This window comes from Vanellus vanellus, assembly GCF_965231255.1.
Source record: "Vanellus vanellus genome assembly, chromosome: 18".
NCBI lineage: Eukaryota > Metazoa > Chordata > Aves > Charadriiformes > Charadriidae > Vanellus > Vanellus vanellus.
Window position 1 is genome coordinate 12,323,753 of NC_138923.1, and position 19,772 is coordinate 12,343,524.

Below are 19,772 nucleotides of genomic sequence, written 5' to 3' on the forward strand. Positions count from 1 at the left end.
CTCAGAGCAGGGCAGCAGCAGCCGCCGCGGGCCGACCGGCCGGCCGGGGACGCTCCGGCCCCGGGCTTCCCTCGCCTTTGGGCGGGGGCTGCGCTGCGGAGGGCCGCCGGGCTGTGGAGAGCCGCACGCCACCCCCGCAGCGGGTCTGGCCCCGGCCCGGCGGCGCCAGGCGGTCCGTGCAACGCCCTCACGGGCAGGGTTTGGGTTTTTAAAGGGTTCTGCTCTGGGTGACTTTTTTCTTAGTGTATTGTAACAGGTGTGATATTAAAAGGTATTTAGTTGTGTTTAAATGCCTAACACGGGTAGAAATTTTTAGTGTGGAAACCGTATGTATTTAATTTGCAGGTACTGTTAGGCTATGAAGGCTTTAATGGAACTAGAAATGCAATAAAACTGAGTGGATGAGGCGCAAAATTAAATCTTGGCATCTGGAAGCTTTAAACAGAGCGTCACTCTACTAACCATATTGGACGTAGTGGCTTTTCGAAGTATCTGGCTATTGCAGTGCTATAGAGCAGTAAAATGTTTGCAAAACTGAAGAAGAAGATAGCAGAAGAGGCAGCTATCGCTCCCAGGCCAGGAGGAGCTGCCAGGATACCCAGGTCTGGCAGTAAGGAGTCAATTACCTCCGTGGGAGCGGACTCCGGAGATGACTTTGTAAGTTACACCTTGCTTTGAAATTTGATTTCTCCTACAGCATTTCTATTACGGCTTTACAGACAACCATTTTAAGTCTAGTGTGTGAGTTGAATACAGATCAGGGTGTCTTTGTACGTTATAATGCATAAATGAATCGTTAACTTAAATAAACTTAAATACTGAAGAGGAAATGTTTGTGTGTTAACCATAGTAGTTACCAGGAGGCTTATATTCCCATGTAAACATGAATTACAAAGCTGTCCCAACACAGAACATTGTTAAACAGACAATGTTTATTGAATAAAGCTGTAGTAACACGTAAGATATTTATTTGTAAAATTAATTACTGAAGCAGTAGGAAAGCAACTTAGGTACTGGTTAGCAATGATGTTTCTGTGGTCCTATGTTTACCTGTGGGCTTCCTGGTACTCTTCCTACGTGAGCATGTTGTTTATGCAACGTGTATTCAGTTTTGCTGCACTCCAGACTATTAGAGTTCCTCCAATGTCTGGTTTGAACTTTCATTATAAAGCATTGTTTAAGGAAGCTGTGCAATTCCAGGAGCATATGGGTTAAATGAAACCCTGTAATGCTCTGGCACCTCTGCCCCTTGATGGCTATCATATTTTTGAAAACCCGGATTAAGACACAGTGGCGCACCACTGTTGGAGCCAACAGTACCCGCTGTATTGCAGCAAGTTGCTTTATGATTCTGTTTTGTTGTCTGCAAAATGGAGAAGTTACTTACACGGTTGAGTTTTAACTTGTTTTTTTCTGAAGCTCAGCTGAAATTCCAGTTCTATTGAGCAGAAAGTTGGAGCTCCTAGTGTTTGAATACATTTTATAATGGAAATATATTAGTCTCGTGTTTTTCTGAATTTTTTTTTGTGCTTAACAAGTTTTCACATAGAAATTTCATTTAGTGTCTTGCGAGTTTACAGAACAGAAAACAAGTAATGATGGTAGCTGAAATCTTGAGCCGTTTTCAGAAAATCTCCAAGAATTAGTTGGTTTAGCAATATTTATTTAACTGCTCTTAATACTGATTTTTATGGGGTAAAAAAACCACCATACAGAATCATTAGTTGATTTTGCATGGAGAGACCATTGCATGGAAGGACTACAGCGTTAGTGCTAAAGCGAGCTTATCCCACATGAAGGGTGTTACTGTTTCTTTTCTACTTAGTTTTTCAGAAGACTTTTGCTTTGACACATCCTGAAACCTCTACTGTAAAGCCTGATTTTTTTCCCCCCCTTTAGTTTTTCTATTGTGTCATCTTCTCAGTGACCAGTTTGAACAAACAGTTTTCAGCTATAGCTTTTTTGAAAGTGTTGTATTTGATGGAACAGGCCAGCGTTGCAGAGCTGGCTATTTAAGCCCATACTGTTTTTCTTCTTCAGCATTTTTTACACATTCTGCTGTGCTAGTACAACTTTCGCCTTCATGTGAGAAACCGAAGCATTATTCCTGGGTGGGATAATGTTTATTATCTTAGAGCTGGTATATGCGAGGATCACTTTTTCTAAATTTTGTAAGTTTCATGAGTGGTGTTTTTCTACCAAGGCTTCTGATGGAAGCAGCTCCAGAGAGGATCTTTCATCCCAATTGTTCAGAAGAAATGAACAAATAAGAAAACTGGAGGTCAAGCTGTCTGGTATGTGTCTTGATACGGATAAAACCCTATTACTTTAGGAAATATTTTCCTTTGAACTTAAGTGTTTTAGTTTATTAAAAATACATGGGTTTGGGAGTTTTTAGTTACCGTTTGTAACAACCCTGTTGATCGTCATCTAGGTAGCATCCAGTATAACTGATTTTTTTATAAAGATGACTGATTCTTTTCTGCTGATTTCACAACATGTTTATGTGATTCTTTTGAATGGCTGGGGTAGCTTTCTGTCCCCATGCTTCAAACAGTCTTTCCCCACTTTTATTTTACTTTCTCTGTGTACATAACGGTTTGTTTCTCTTGAGATCTAAGCTTTCTGATGTAACACAATAACCATCCTTAAAGAAGTGAGCTTTGAAATTAAGAAAAAGCAGAAGATTCAACATAAAAAAGTCTTGAGGCTTTTTTTCTGTCTAAGATAATGCCTGGTTCTGTAAAGCTGTAGTAAGGGCCCTGCTGTGACACCGATTTCCATCCCTCTTGTATGCAGTAGATTAGAGACTAGGCTAAACTGTGTTATGCTGCTGCTTCCCAAAGCTCATAGAAGGCCTTGGAAAATAAGGAAAGGTTATAGCCAGCTCAGGATTATTTTAATTTGTTCTGGAGACTTACCAGGCTCCTGTTCAGTTCAGGAAAATGTGGGTTTCAGAAATGATTTCACATTGCAATTTGAAAGTGTTCACCTGTTTACATAAGGTAAACTTCAAAGTGTTGGTTGGGGCTTAGTAGGAGAAACGGAGGCTCTGAGTATCAAGAGACTTGTGCAAGCAGCCCAGTTAGTAAGTAAATCCTCCTTTCCGTTGTACATAAACTTCTCCAAGGTGTGTGGGTATTTTGTTCTGTCTTTTTATATCTGCCTGCCTTGTCAGTTTTGCTTGGTAGGCACAGTAGTGGTAAGAGCACGAGATCAGCCGAGCAGGAGCACCAGTCAGGGCTCAGCTAAGAAACACTGCGAGACTTGAACAGCGAGCAGTATGGCGCAAGGATGCAGTGTCTGTGAATTGGCCCATCCTCTCATCCCCCAGTGAGAGAGACCTTTCCTAAACAGAGTTAACAGGTCACTGTTCTTGAAAAGTAAATCGTGGGATAGTTCTTCATTCTCTGGTACTGCCCTTTTTTGTGTCACTAGCACACCTAGGACAGCTCCTCCTGTTTGTACCAACCATTTACCCTCTGGGCAGTACAGAACTAATTGCTTGTGTTCATTGTTGTGGTCACCCAAGTTTTCCTCAGCAGGAATGATTTTCTGATTTAGAAAATCATTGTCATTTTCCACTCATCCTTTTTTCTTTTTTTTTTTCTCTTTTTTTTTCTTTTTTTTTCCTAAAAATTTCCTTCCCCAATGTCTGTTCATTCCTGGTCTGTGCTTCTCCCTCCTCCCACAAGATTATGCTGATCAGATCCGAAACTTGCAGAAGATAAAAGAGAAGCTTGAAAATGCATTAGAAAAGCATCAGGATTGTACGTACTTTTCTTTTTCTTTTTTGTGTGTGTGTGTTGGTCTTTGGGGTTTTTTTTGAGTTGAAAATTGTTATGGTTGGAAGGCAGTGGGTTTGTACAGATGTTTTAATTGTTTCCTTTCAAACTGTGCACCTCTAGGTTGTGAAGAATTACCACACAAGTACTTGCCTTATTTACAGTGTAAAAAGCAGCAGTAGTATGTTGGCTCTTGAACAAAGTTGTTGTTACACTCCTTTTGCCAAATTTGGGGCTAACGTGCAGGAGAGACTTTTTTGAAACCTACAGGTTTGTTATAATCCACTGAGGAACAGTACTGCTGTCTTCTGTTATTTCTGGCATCTGTCCAGTGTGCAAGCAGTGTAAGGTAGTAAATGCACAGCGTTAGTGCTAGAGAGTCAAGATGGGGCTAATTACTGGCAGAAGCAGCTCTTTAAAGTTATAAATAACTTACAGAAAATTGAGAAGAAACTTTGAAAGATGAGTTTTTAATTGTAGCTGGTGATTCTCTGTTAATAGCCTCCATGAGGAAGTTTCAGGAGCAGAATGAAGCTCACCAGGCCAGTCGGGCCAAGATGGCTGAAGGGATGGCTTTGGCCTTAGAAAAAAAGGACCAGGTAACAGAGCTGGAACAACTCGGCTTTTGAGCGTCTGTGGAGATCTGAGTGCGTGACCTTGATGTTTTAAGCAGGTGTCACCATTAATTAAAGTAGTTGTTCTGCATTGTATTTGCTTAGCGTGCCAGCATTAAGGAAAGAAAGGAATATTAAGTTCAAACACCAGAAACGGTGTAAGACTTGTCATTGTTCTGACTGTTCTTACTGTTTTTAAAAAGAGCCCACAACAATTTCTGATGTAAGGTTAAGCTTGCACTTGTATTAAGTCAGATTCAATTGTAGTAGATCTGTTGTCATTTTCATTTTAGTTTACTTGCATAGAGCTTATTCAGGTAGCATAAATGATTCCTTAGTTTTTATATTAAAACACCAGCTGTTAGTTTTCTTTTGCTGATTACTTTTTAAATAATTACCACAAGTTAGTATCTCTGTTAACAGTACAAATTAATTTTTTTAACTGTAATTGCTGCCCTCAGAAGTCTACAATTGGATTTTGATTTATTTTTTTTTTCTTCTTTCTTGTTCAGGAGTGGATGGAAAAACTGGATCAAATTGAAAAGGTAATTAAGCTTTGGGGGGTTGAGTGGGTTTTTCTTGTGTGTGTACTTGTAAGCACCAGCCTGTACACTTGTTACAGCTCAACTCTGCTCAGCCCTTTTTATTATTTGATCTTTGCTCAGTGGGATTGGCCAGACATTTGTTTTCATGTCCTGGTTTGAGCCCCAGTGTTTCAGGAGGTATATCTGGAATTATTTTTCAGAGGGAAAGTACAGAATGATGAGGTGCAATGAGAAAGATGTGCTTCCCTAAGGTGGAACAATAGTTTCCTTTATTATAGAGGGGGGAAGCTGGGATGCAGGAGGAGGTAGTGACTTTGTTTGAGGTCTTGCAATAGATCATCTGTTTCATAAAATAAACAAAACTGTTTGGTAGGGATATTTTTAATACAGGATTTCAGTCTTGTACTTGTTCCAACTGTTTAGTTTAGTCTATTTTAAAGTATCTCTGATTATGAAGACATTAAACATGCTACTATTTGCTCTCCATTTTTAAGATTTCAGTTAGGTGATCATTGGCTGCATTGTAATGAATGAATATGGTTTTTTGTTTGTGATTTTAAAAGTTCGGCAATTTGCTCCACATTGCCTACTGCGACATGAATGTGGAAGAGTTTCTAGTTCTAGATGTAGCACCGTCAGAGCACCTTATGGCTGCAAGACAAGGTTCCTTTCCCAGAGAGTTTCTTTAAACTTAATCTATTGACTTGAAACGAGCATACTGATATTCTTGGATTCCTTTTGTTTTTGTTGGTTTATCAGGAAAAAAAAATGCTTGAAACACAGTTACAAGAAATGAGGGAGCAGAGTTTGAATCTTTTTCAAAAAAGAGATGAAATGGATGAACTGGAGGGCTTTCAACAGCAGGAAATTGCCAAAGTTAAACACATGGTAAGATAGTTTTAAACTTTTTTTTTCTTTCCTAAAATTTCTGTTAGAATACTGAGTCAGTGGTAGCTCTGCATTATTTTCAGTGTCAAAATCCTAACAGTAGTTACATGCATACGGTATTACATAGTTTATTTCAGCAGTGACTTTCCTGGGAGTTGTTTATTGTTTCATTTAATTCAGCTCGTAACTTAATAAAAGAGACACGCTTCAATGAGGAGATTTTATCAGTGTTATCAGATCATCTTTATTGTCAAAGATAACGTTCTAATATTCAGCTTTTGAAAAAGGAAGAATCTCTGAGCAAAACAGAGCAGGAACTAGAGGCGTGCACTCGAGAACTAAGCCACGCTAAAGAGGTGCTTCAGGATGCCAGCAATGAGTCATCGGGCCTAAGGAAAGATCTTCAGGAGTTGCAGCAGCAGTTCTTGGAGCTGGAGGCACAGAGGTACGGATGTGGTGTTTCAGGGGAAACAGTGTATTCATTTCCCTTATACTTTTACTTTGTGCCCAGTTCTGTCTTTTTGGAAGAGTTTATATATGTAGTGAGCTGACTGAATAATTGCTATGAATTAATAATTGCTATGAATAATTGAATTGTATGCCAATGTAGATGTAAATGCCAAGTTTATATTTGTTTTCAAGCCAATTAAAGTAGTACTTGTTTAGGATGTTGTAAGCTTGCTATGTTTTCTTTTTTTCATAGTTTGAATGCTTAACTGTCACTTTTTGTAGAAAACGTATAATCAAGCAGCTGCTGGTTTTAGGACAAGAAAACCTTGTTGATGTTGCCTAGTTCATTTTCATAAGCAGCAGAATTATCTGCTAAATATTATTTTTCTGGAACAGTATGTCACTTTTTTTTTTATTCTCTTTCTGTGAAGAGATGAACTAATGACAGCTGAGACAAATGCAGAAAATAAGATCACTGCTCTGGAGTTAAGAGAACAGGAGCTACAAACTGTCATTCAGCAGCTTTCTGTAGACTTGCAAAATGTAAGTTTGAGTTAAGTGAGATTTGATTCAAAGAGCTCCTTGTCTGCAGAAGTTAGATTAGATATCAATTATGTGGTTTTGGAAATCTTAAGTTTCAAAGCAAGTAATTTCTCAAAATTTTTAGGCTCGAGTTGCTGGTTCTGGTTGTGAGAAGAGACTGGAAAAGTTACAGGTGGAGCATGAATCTCTGAAGGTGGAATATGAACAACACAAGCAAAAGGTTAAGTGTTTTCAGATGCATCTGCTGTTGGCTGGTGTAGAGGTTTACACTTGGGTAATGCACTGTGGGTTTCAAATTTGGTGTCTAGAAGGTGTTTTATGATCCTATTGTCTTTTCAAATAGGACATTTCTCTTTCTAATGGCACTTATTAAAGTCAAACCACAATGGATTAGATAAAAGCTTCGCTATAAAAAAGGTTCTGTGATTTCTTGTTCTTGCAGATGACTTTTGAATTTGCTGAGAGAAATAAACTTATTGAACAGCTGCAGGAAAAAGTTTCTTCCTTGGAAAAAAAGCTAGAAAGAAATCTTTCGGGGGATGAGCATGTGCAGGAGCTACTCAAGGAGGTAATTACACATTTATAGACTGCTTAGAAGTGCGATCTTAGTGAGATTTTTTTTTTTAGGATGTATGTTACTTATCACACATGGAAAGAATATATGATGGTGTAATGCAGGCACATTTGTCCTGTCAGTGTATATTGGCCCGCTGTCTGCCGGACAGAATTGTGTGGGTGACTACATTGAGCCTGTTTATGTAGATATTGCACAGATGTCTTTATTGGACTTTCTGCATTGTCTGTTTAGGCAATGCATCTGACTGCTTAAAAGCAAAAGAGCAGCTTTAGTTTGACCTTATTAATGAAATTTAAAAAAAAATTAACTAAAAAAAAAAAATAACTAAAAAAACCCTTATCTTTTTGTCCCTCCTTCCTCCTGTTCTTCATCTCAATGTTCAGAAAGCTACTCTTGAGCAAAAACTGGATGAAACCAGGCAGCAGCTACTAGCAGACAGAACGCATCACACTGAGACTGTGAACTGGTTGGAATCACAGGTAAGTTTTGGTTGTTTTTCTTTTCCCTACACAGTCCCACTGTTCCCAGAATCTATACCTCCCAGAGCCCTATACCTCCTCTCCTCACTGCACTTGTGCTGTCTAAAGGTGACACTGTATGTCACATTTAGGCTTGAAAGGAAAGTCTAATTGATCAATGTCTTGGTCATCTCCCCACCTTCAGTGGTGGAGAAGGGCCTAGCGGTTATGAAGTTGGAGATTTCATGCCTATCTTCTCTGTCCTAAGGAACAAATAGCTGAAGTGCAAGCATTGCTGGGGGTAGTGGTGTGGTGAAGAGGTTTTAAAAGCAGCATGTGTCAAGTAGGCAGCCTCTGGACTATGTGGTTTTAATGTTTACCTTCCCCTACTGGGTTGTCCCACATTCTGTACATTTTTTCTAATAACGTAGATGCCGATGGTAAGGAATTTAATGTATGGTTATATTTTAGAAGAAAGAACTGGAACAAAAACTGCAGATTGCAACAGAAGCATTGGAGAAGAACAAAGAAGCAGCTGCTGAGCAGGATCTGAAGATCCAGAAGCTGGTGAGTATGTTGCGTGATGTTTCACTGACCAGTATCAGATCCGTTTTCAGCATTGCCAGAGAGACTCGTTTCTCTGCGTTTGTTTTGTTACTCAAGTGTTTTCTTGCTGTTTGTCTCCTAAACTAGTGTCTGTATGTGAGTGCATGACGCTGCTGCCAAAGGAATATTGTTGCTTCATTTTGAGTCTATGTCGCATGGAATGGTGTCTGATTCTTGTCAGAGCTTCAAAATAGATTTTATTAATATAGTGTTCTTTATTTCTCTTAAGCATTCTGGTCTAGAGGATGAAAGAAACAAACTACAACAACAGATTTTAAGTGAGAAACATCAGTACGATCAGAAAGTTACTGGGCTGGAGTCTCAAATTGCTGCTCTTGAAACAGCTTGGGAATTTGAGAAAACAGCTACTCAGCACAGGATTGTAAGTACAGAAACTGTTCAGTGGGACATGTGAGCTTTCTCACAATTATTTTAACATGGCTTGTAGCCCTTGCACGTTGTCTGAATGTTCTTATTCAGCACTCCTGGCATTATAATAGTAGATCTCATACTTTGAGAAACTAAATATGAACAAAGCATTTGATGAGTTTAATTTTTTAAACAAAGCATAATTGTGCTTTGTATTTAAGCAATCTTTATTTTACAGGGCCAGTTGGAAAAGGAAAATGAAAGTCTTAACGGAAGCAGAGAAGAGTATGAGAATTCTTTAAAAAAACAAGAGTCTGAATTGAACAGGCTAAAGGTAAAGCCTTAATTGGTTAGTGACATTGGTTAAATACAGAGCTGAGTTTGAGAAACAGTTAACGGCAAAGTTTACTATATTCTTAGTACTTGGAATCACATTATATTCAGGTTATATGTACTTCCAGCTGTAAATCATCTTTGGTACTCAGTAGAAATGCATTTGAGGACCATTACAAATGGTTGATCCCTTTCTGAAACAGAACGCTTGGGTCTGCCTAAATCAGGCAGAAATAATACATTCCCGTATTGTCAGGCATGAAGGGTTTTTAAATCCTGTTAGCAGTAGTTAATATGGAATAGTTCAAAATCAAATTCCATTCATAGCATTCAAAACAAAAGTTAAAAACTTAAGTTGGTCAGGTATTTATAGCTTATGCTATCTGTTGACTGTAATTTTAGATTGTTGAAAGTTTTTTTTCTGTAGCTACTCTTGGATGCACAACTGGAATAAAAGTTGTAGGAAGGAGCTGCTACTTTGTAATAGAGACTTCAAGCTGAAAAATGTTTTTAAGCGTTGTATATGTTTGGTCTCTTTCATCAGTTCTGTGTTGTTATGTGTGCAGATAGCATCAGTGCAGTAAAACAAAACAGTCGGTCATTTGGAAGAGTAAATCATGATGTGGTAAAACACCCATAAATTCTAGTTGTTAATGGATTTGGGTTTAAAGATGAGACTGGCTTGATTTTAGTTGTCTCAGGTAACCTCTGAATTACTTTTGGTTTGCAGAATGAATTGAGCAGCAGAGAGACTGTCAGTGTTGAAATTGCTAAAGCATTGGAAGAAACACGAAAACAAAGAGAGGAATTGCAGCAGCAGGTTGGTTAATACCGACAGTCTAAAATATATTTGGGTCTCCTCACCTTGCACACAGACCAGACTAGATTTGGACTTAATTATCATAACAGTCAGGAACATTAACCAGAATCATATCCTCAGCATGCAAGACAGCAGTGGTTGCCACAGTAAACTTGAAACTTAAGAGTGTCTATGTAAATGCCTGCACAAGAATGTAATCAACATACGTGAGTTATTCCAGTGGAAGAATGGAAACTGCTGCTGACTGCAAAGTTAAGGATATTCATAAGTTTGTAGACTCAAGAGTTATGGCAAGTTGCGGCAGTTGAATATGAACAACTGAAAGGAATACCAGGTGGTAGCAAGTGAATACTTTTACTCAGAATGAAGGTGACTGATATTTCAGAGCCCTTTACAGCTGTAAGATGGAGTGTAGTCCCAGCTGTCCTGAGGCACCGACTGGTTGGCAGTTTGTTTTAAAGAAACCTGTTCATTCTGTTGTTGTGATAGAAGTGCTGAAAGAAACATTGTCCCTCTGAAGCACAGCAGTTCTAAAACTGTAAATTTCCTCATAGGGAGGAGGTTGTATCCAGTAACCAAATATAAATTCTAGGTGGTCTCTTCTTTTATTAAAAATGGTCATGGTGGATAAAGTGATCTTGTGTTTGCTTAAGCTGGGAATTGCCACCTGAGCAAGTCTGGCTGAATTTAGTACCATCTTCAGGTTTCTTCATTCTTCTGGGACCACTGTGGGTCCTGTGCTTGCTTAGTCCGGCTGTATGTAAAAGGGGTATAAGGTGATCTCTGGTTTTGCTCAGCGGCTGTTTTACAGCTGCCACCTGCTGGTTATGAGGCAATCTGTAATTGTGGCAAGGAGTTTATCAAAAACGGTGTTTTAGCTCTTACAACCCACTGACTTCAGTGCTTTTTAGTGAGGTCAGTATTGTAGAAGCGATGCCTTCTGTGAGTCTCTGGACAGATCACAGACATCCACTGATAGAAGAATTCTTCTCCAGTCATTCCCACAAAAAAAAAAAAAATTCTGAACCTCGAGGTATGTTGAAATCTTTCAGTGCCCTCTTCTAGTTTTATATCTTTAATGACTTCTGTTTGTTTGCCTGCTTTGAAGGTTTCACATCTGGCTTCTGTAATAAAGGAAAAAGACCAGCTGATTGATGAAAAGTGTGATATGCTTCTAAAACAGAAGGAAGAACTAAACCGACTCAGTCAAGGTTAGACCAAATGAGTCTACTGTATCCCAGACAGCTTTATTTAAGTACAGTCTCTAGTTCTGGGCTTGCCTGGTAGATTGTGATCATTCCAGATTTCTCTTCCATATTTGATTTTAAAAAGTGATTTTGATTTTAAGGATGCAGTAGAGAGACTGTCCAATTGTTACTGAAGGATACAAGGTTTTAAAAATCCTAATAGATCAAAGTCTTATGTTTATACACCATAAAATAACAAATCTTGCTGTACTTTTTGTAAACGATTGTTTTGCGCAAAACATGAAATAAATGATCCAGATCAAAAACTGTTCCTTCATTGCAACAGTTTAAAAACTGCATTTGCTTGAAAGATTATTTACATTCTTAAACTGATATTCCACATACTAGAAAAAGAAGTGTGGTCATCTTCATTCAGTTCCTAACCTCACCATGTTTCTCTTGTTGTGTTGCCATTATTTAGAAGGGGAACAGAACTGAAACGTCTTGTTGCAGCATGCCACTGGCTAGCCATGTCAGTAGCCCTTTGCGCCAGGTAGCCATTCACGCTCACAGCTCAGCCCTAAGTGTTTCTGTGCAGTCACAACACAAGTCGCACAGACTTCTGGTGGGGGTTTTTTAGAGCAAGTATAATTGATAATTATGTTGTTAAGTATTAAAATCACTCTGACTTTCAGACAGGCTGCTCCTTTGCAAAAACATGCGTGTGAGCTTGGGTGGCTTAAATTCCATCATCTTTCTGTCTTTACGACAGAGCAAGGCAAAAAGGTCAGGATTTACTGTCACTAACTTGCTTTGTTTAAGAAAAATAATTAGAAACTCCCCATTTGATTGAGTAGCCTGATACTAATCAGGTCCTTCCTTTCTCAGATCATGAAACTGTCTTGCTGCAAATGCATCAGTTGCAGTCTGACATAGAGGCAAGTAATAGCCGAGCAGTGGAGAAAGAAGAAATGGCAAGAAAGGAAATTGATGAACTGAAGTTGCAGATACAGGAGTGCCTGTTAGCCAGAGAGCACGAGAAAAATGTGAGTGCAGTTGCAAATCTGATCTGTTCAGACTTCTCAGGAAAATAAGCAGGTGTACAAGAGACCCCAGTCCTGTCATGCCGGGGGATACATGCTCTGACAACTTGCTTATGACCTCGAACACCAGCAGTGCAGACCACCGTTACTTGTTGTTCCCGCTCTTCCTCAAGAAAGCTGTTTCTTGTCTGATCTGTGACTTATTTGTGAAAAGACAACCCCTTATTTTATTTGACTCATAAAATGTCTTGAGAGAACCATTATGAAACCAATGAGACAGAGACCCAAAAGCAATAAGCAGGCCAGTGAGAGCTGTAGCCAACTAGACTGCCATTAATGCTTTCTGGTTTAAAAAACTCATAACCACCACCACCACCCTCCAAAAACAACCACTGAAAAGAAGACTAGCTTTCTCCCTGGGGAGTGTTCCTGGGCTGCAAACGTCATGATACCTCTGCAATTCACTCTTTTCATTTTTATAGGTTTCAGAACTAGAGGAGTCAACAGGAGTCTTGAGCAACAAGCATTTCCCTTCTCCAGAAAACCGTGTGATGGAACAGAATGGAGAGGTAGCAGCTGCAGATGTCATTAAACTTCAGAAGGATAACAGAGAGCTGGAACAGCAAATTGCTGAGAAAAACAAGGTGAACTGAAACAGCAGAAACAGCTGTTAGTCTTTCCACTTTTAATTAGGAAGTCTAATAATTGGTGCTGCCCATGCTGCAGACTTAGAAGGACAGGCTTACCAAAACAGCAGATCCAGTTTGAATCCAGTATTCTGTGAGTAAGTTCTTTTTTTCCTCTGCATTCTACAAGGATCGAGTGACAGTGGATAAAAACTGCAGCCAGAATTCTAGAAATCCTTATCTATTTTGGAGGAAAGATGCACCAAATGATACTGTTTACAGCTTTCCTGCAGAGCCCCTTTGTGTGAATTCAGTTCATTTCCACTGCTGTCACATGAAAGCCTAAGTATCCTGTCGCATGACTGCATGTGCAGCTAGAAAGGCAAGACATTCAGGTTGCTTCTTCAGAGCTGTCAATGTTGTTTAATGGTTGTTTCATTCATTACACTTGTTTGTCGTGGGTTTTTCCGGAGATCTGTGGGTCAAAATGTGCCCTGACAATGAATACTGTATTAACGGTATCCTTTACTCTGCTTACAGATGATAAAGCAGCTACAGCAAAGAATGACAGAACTCAAGAAAACTCTCCAGAAAGAGCTGGTAGGGGTTATGTTTTTTCAGTCTCTTCAGCTGGCGCTTACTGACAGTTACGTGCACTACTAATTCCAAAAACTTGACTGCTAGCTAGAGTGTAATTTTTTTTTACTAGAGATGCCTGTAGTTTCCTCGTGTTTGCAGGCAGATCGGTGAACCCTTAAATTAAGGAAGTACGTTATTCTGGATCATTTATTGAAAGGATGGTATGTCAGGTAGCCATCACCACTTGGCTCTTGCAAGGGAAAATTTTAGCTACAGAAGACCTGTGTTTGGTAATCTTGGGTATTTAATACATTTCTGTAGATTGAACAACTGAGGTTTGATGGTTACTTAGCTGCCATTCAGCTAAGTTTTACCATGGGAGTGATATCTGCACCAGGGAAAGCTCCCCTTTGATTCCTCTAAAAATAGTTTTCCTCTCCAAGAAAAAGTTCTTCTATTAAAAAAACAACAAAACAACAAAAAAAACCACAAACAAACAAAAACAAACAAACAAACAAAACAAACCAAAACCAACAGAGGTTTTAAAACTATTGTTTTTGTTCTGAGCTTGAAAATTGCTTTGGAGAAAGCCCACATTTGAAAGGCCCAGAGCAGGTTAGTGATAAAAGAAAATTATCAGGTGATGGCTTCTACCATGGAGGCAGCTCCATGCTGTTTTGAGTAATGTACATGTAACACAAATGGCAACTAGCTTCTGTGCTGGAGCCTAGGGAGAGGTGAAGACACTTCTCCACTGCGATCCCATGAAGAATGAGAACTTTGTCCTGTTGATGCCCAGGTTGTACCCACCATGTGGATACAAGCCTTCTCTCGGACCCGGATCCTCTCCCAGTGTCAAGCTGACAGAGTCTACAATGTACTTCTCTTTTTCATTTTTTAGAAAATAAGGCCTGACAGTGAGATACCTGAAGTACGTGAAAAAGCAAATTCTGAAGTGCCTAATGCTTCCGTGACTGTCACTAACAACTCTGATTTAAATGACTCAAGGGAGATAAACTTTGAATACCTTAAACATGTTGTACTAAAATTCATGTCCTGCCGGGAATCTGAGGTAAAGATGTACACTTACCTTCTCTTTCTAAGTCTGTCTTTCTCTAGAAACTGCCACCTGTTAGCTGCTAAGGATGCTTCTATGCAATTTCTATACTTTTACACTTTAAAAGTTGTTGACTGATTCAGCACAATGAAGGAAAATAGCTAATAGTGATATGTTTGAGAGTACAGATTATTATGAACTCAATGAAAGGGAAATATGAATTTTTAAGTGGTGATTATGTCTGGAAGTTAAAGATCTGAAGCTATGAGACATTCCCTCTGTATTACTCTAAAAAGCATATGGAGTATGTAATTAGAGTCAAGTGGTTGTATGTTTAAGAAAGAAAGAAAAAAAAACACAAGAAAAAGACAAACCACCTGCTGTTGATCTGTAAGAGGCAATTCCTTGTGCATTTGGAGCTCCTTCGTGTTCTCCACATTGTGTCAAAAAATGTTGAAGGTAAAAAAAAGTCATGCCGACAATATGCTTGACTTAATTGCAAGTCAGTGGGCAAGATCGCGAAATAATTGTGGAACTCCATGGTGTCCTGAGTGCTTGACTCCTTTAGTAACACTGCCGTGTGTGCCCCAGTTAGAATATTACTACTCTAGAGTTAATACACAGAAGTGTACATTTTAAATGCCACGATTCTTTCCTGCCTACATGCTGGTTTGATCAGCTTCTCAAAGCCTAAAAAAACTAGGATGCCACAGGAGCCAAGCTCCTTCTCTGTTCTAACTAACTAGGCTCCCCGTTTGTCTTCTTTCCCCAAAATATGCAAACCAATGTTAAAGAACAGAAAGCCAGGAAACAAACAGAAGAAATAAGATACAGGCCATCCTAGTATATTGGAGCTGGGGATAACGGAAGGCTGCTGGTCCACTCTTCGCAGTTGTGACTAAAAAGTCTGTGACCAAACCTACAGAAAAACAGCTGCACCATAGTCCAGAATGTAGAGCCTGAGAGTATCATAAGCAACAAAATACTGTGGTTTCTTTCAGGCGTTCCATCTAATTAAAGCTGTATCTGTGTTACTGAATTTTTCACAAGAGGAAGAAAACATGCTTAAAGAAACTTTGGAGTACAAGGTAAGGGTTGTGTTCCCTTCGTAGTCTCTAACAGGACTCCCAGCAGATGGAATGAGAATTCTTAGATGCTGGGAGATCATGAAAAGTATCTTTTCCAAATGTTAGCTACAATAATAAATGTAATTGATTATTAAAATGTTAGCTAATCACATACATGTTGGAAATTTTCCATTTCAGTGAGGGAAATGGCAATTTTCAGTGCTTCAGAGAAGGAGTAACAGCACAGTTTTTCCCAGCAGACTCAGTCCGCGGAGGGAAGCTGGAAGCTCCTTGCTGGAGCACAGTCAAATGTTTAAAAGCAGGAAGCCAAATTCTTGGTTTGTCGCTTTGACATTGGGTTTAGACACGTAGATCTGTTCCTCCTCTCCTTTGTGTAAAATGAGACCTGTGTGTCCCTGGCTATGTGACTGTTAGTGAGTTTTCATTAACGAGCGCTGCCTCAGTCCCTTCGATGTCCTGTGCTCATCTCTGCCCACTCAGTGAGCTGGACATGTTCAATCTACGTACGATTGCAGCTGAGGGAGATTCCCTTGCCATCTTGTTCAGGGAACAGTTTAATAGTAGATTGACTAAAGGTACCGTGTTTAAATGACTGTAGATTTGTAATTTGTAATTACTTTGAAGGAATATATGTAAGTGTAATCTTCAGTCATCTTCACTTGTGACAAATGGATGCTGTCTCTTCCAGATTTGATTGTGTGAAACTGTCTTCACTTTGGTCTGAAGTCTGCAGTGTTCTGTTTTATAAACGGTTCTTTCCATCAAATGATGGGGAGATGCCTGTGTACCATATTCTTTCTTTTTTCAAATCTTCAGCCTCTTAAAAGCATGAACCTAGCATAATGTATATTGTGCTTTCCTGTCCTAGATGTCATGGTTTGGGTCAAAGCCATCTCCTAAAGGCAGCATCCGGCCATCTATCTCGAGCCCAAGGACACTGTGGCCTTAAGGGAACCTGAAAACGGGCAGTCAGCATCTCGCCACTTTTTTCTGTGAAAAGAACGCTGAACACACTAATTCAGGTGTGTCTTAATCACTGTCATTGCAGTATTTTGTACAAGAACTTTTGACACTGTTTACAAAACTAATACTGTGCAAGGAGAAATTTTCACTACAAGCTGAAACGCCTCTTCTGGGTTGGATTTGGGGACCGTTGTTTCGACGGTCTCTCAGTGGCAGTCCGCTCCTTGTGCTCATCGGTCTTGTTTTCTTGGCACCAAAGGGTAATGTTAACCTCACTAATAGCGGTGCTGGCAGTTCAAGCTTCTAACGTGTGCATCTGTTACTGATGGCGATTCCAGCTTCTGTTTTGGAGGGCTAGAGCTGAGTAACTCTAGGCACAGTAAAGCTTCCTTGTCTCGCTGTGGAAAGCAAGCAACGAAAAAAAAAAAAAAAGTTGGCAGTACTGTATTGAGTTTTGGACAGTTTGAGAAGCCGTTCAAAGAACAGGAGCAGGAGCTTTAACCAAAAAAAGAAATCTGCCTTGCCTTGTTATACTGACATAACTAATAGTTTGCATTTTTTCATATCACTGTGTAATTTAAGGTGCGTATATCCTGGCCTGCAGTCCTGAAGGCTGCATGTTGATGATGATTATTTAATTTGAGAGCACAACTTTAGAGTTGTCTGATTTTACTTTTCTTAAAGAAAAATAATATTTAAAATGGTCTTAATTATAGTACCTAATACTCAGTCGCCTTTAAAACTAATCTATTAGCCTGTACCATATGTTGTTAGCATTGGGAAGAAGGGGTAGTAAACCGTTTTAAATTTTTAAAGCTGAATTCCAGGTATTGTAAATGCACATGGAGAATACCTTTTATTTAAAAAAAAAAAATAATCTAGTGACAAAGGATAAAGAATATTGGTACTAAACACTTCGATTTTTATTTTTTTTTTCTTCCAAGTCTGCTAGCAACAAATCTTCGTAACCAGTATCCACCTCTTGGGCTGTGGTTTTCTGTACTTCAAATACTGATGCTTAAAAACTGTTATGACGTGTAGTGGGCTGTTAACTGTCCCCTAACTACATGGTAAAAGAAATGCTGCTCATGAGGTTTTTGTTTTTGAGGGCAAAATTCAACTCTTAATGAATAAATCTGGGGTTTAGCAGCTTGCTTTTCTTCCCCCTTAGGAAAAGGGGACCAAGGTGGCACTTGCCTCACAGAGTGGAAGCACAATTTTGCCCGAAGTTATTAACACCACTGCAGAATGTAGATGAAAAGGGGAAGCAGCAGCAAGTCTGACTTTTTAAAAATGGGACATATTTTCAAAAAACTACATGTGTCTGGAATTCGATGAGCAGGCTGCAGTTCTGGCAATTCACTTACAATGAGGTTTGTGTTACTAACAATACTTTTATTAAATGTAGTTAAGAAAATTCAGCCTGTCCTCTAGTAGAGGTATGGTCACTGGTCAGGTTTTTAACTCTGCTTTGCTAACAGGGGTCTGAAAGACCTTGGTGGTGGCAGTCGAGGTGTAGCATTAGTTACAGCACGTGAGCTGCTCCCTGCTCCTGTGCACCCTCGTGCTGTGGTGAAGATGGAAGTGTCCTTCCGTGCAAGGTCAGTTACCAGAGTGGTGAATGTGCTGCTCATCAAGACCCCAGGTGGCCTCCCCAGTTTTTGTTAATCAGCCATGTCCCAGACACGGGTACTCGCAGTAGCCATTACCTTGGCACAAGTGACACTCCTCAGTTTAGAGCTAGGTTGTGTTTATTGAAAGTGAAGAAAACCAACAGGATTTTTTTAGTACACTAAAGCTTGTCCAAACACAGTCCTTAGTAACCCGATTCATGGCACTTAACAATTTCATAGGGAAGTTTACGGGAAGAGTACAACTGTGCTGATACGAAAATAGACAATCAAAAAGTGGGTTTGTATCAATTGCTCCAGTACTGAAACAAAGCAGGGGCAGGATGACCCTGTTGGTTCTGTGAAGATTTTATTCTCTACGGTCTTTTTCCTTAGACTGTCCCTCTGCCAGGCCTGTCTGTGGGACCCAAGACCAGGGGACAGGATTCCCTCTGCTCACGCTGATGCCTGCTGAATGAGTAATTGGTTTATGTTGATCCGGGCTTGAAAGGTTACTGCTGAACAGCAGGAAAAGCAATACAGGCAGCCTAGAATAAAGAGTGACAGCATAAAGTCTTAGATTATATATTCATTAACACAACTTCAATTGAACATCCCAAAGCTCATAAGGGATCAACTTACCATAAATCTAGTTCTTAAGTGTTGAATTTTCTTTAGATATCAGAGCAAGAATGGTGTGTATACATATATTAAAAAGCTAATGCACTTTCCCTTGTATAAAAACAGTGGTATACATAATCCTTTCTATGGCCATTGGTTTCTTTCCTTCTGTGCTGTAAATATGGATTGTATTACGAAACACTATGAAATTTGTGGTGCAATACATTTTGGATCAAAACCCTAATCTTGATTTCTTTCTCTTTATAGTTCTGGTTATCTGCACAGGGATGCTATAACTATTTAAAATTGAGAGATATTAAAACATGAAACAAACCCCACCTTCTGCCCATGGTAAGAATGGGTGTGTCAGCCACATAATTAAGGCTCCTATTTCTCAGAGGGCGTTAAATCTGAAATGAGGCAGAGCGCTTCTGCCTCCAAAAATCCTCTCTTACAGGGACAGCTGCTGCTGCACTTTTAGCAGCCGATAAAAACAAAGACTGAATGGAGCAGGAGCTCCCTGAGCAGCTGCCTCACTGGGAGTGTGCCTGTTTGTGCCACAAGGAAGGCTCCTTCCTGACAGCCCCACAGCACACGCTGCCAGCCCAGCCCCGGGGGGCCATGCATCCCCAACGCGCTGTGCATCCCCAGCGTGCTCTTCGTGGGTGCTGGAACTGATGGTGGAGACAGCGATGGTTTGAATGTCCTCAGTCTGGCCAAATCGAGGGTAACGCATCCGTGCGTACCCACTCAAAGGAAGCAGCTCCTTTTGCTATACTTAAGTCCTGCAGAAGGTGAGGACACACTAATACGTAAATAAATAAACTCTGAAGTATCTTCTTGACTTTCTAGGATGGACAAGAATATAAAAATCAAACCATGGGTGATTATCTATTCTATTCACTGTATCTTAGAAGCCTTGATTGGAACTGCTGAGCTTGGCCTCACTCCCTAGAGCCAGCGTAGCTGCATTTGAGGACCAATTCTGTAAACAGTTGGAGTTAAGGGCA

General features: G+C 39.8%; 1 protein-coding gene across 1 annotated transcript; it reads left to right on the top strand.

Moving 5' to 3' along the window:
• Positions 1 to 522: 522 nt before the first annotated feature.
• Positions 523 to 19,371, top strand: GOLGA1 (golgin A1; the record flags this gene model as incomplete). Its single annotated transcript, XM_082492574.1, has 23 exons — positions 523 to 657; positions 2,204 to 2,294; positions 3,696 to 3,770; positions 4,287 to 4,384; positions 4,912 to 4,944; positions 5,704 to 5,832; positions 6,108 to 6,277; positions 6,714 to 6,825; positions 6,950 to 7,045; positions 7,268 to 7,393; positions 7,786 to 7,881; positions 8,332 to 8,427; positions 8,696 to 8,848; positions 9,074 to 9,169; positions 9,899 to 9,988; positions 11,097 to 11,199; positions 12,064 to 12,221; positions 12,701 to 12,862; positions 13,385 to 13,444; positions 14,325 to 14,495; positions 15,482 to 15,568; positions 16,437 to 19,113; positions 19,220 to 19,371. 22 exons carry the CDS (start codon positions 523 to 525, stop codon positions 16,515 to 16,517), a joined length of 2,418 nt encoding a protein of 805 aa, XP_082348700.1. The 3' UTR covers positions 16,518 to 19,113; positions 19,220 to 19,371.
• Positions 19,372 to 19,772: the final 401 nt, after the last annotated feature.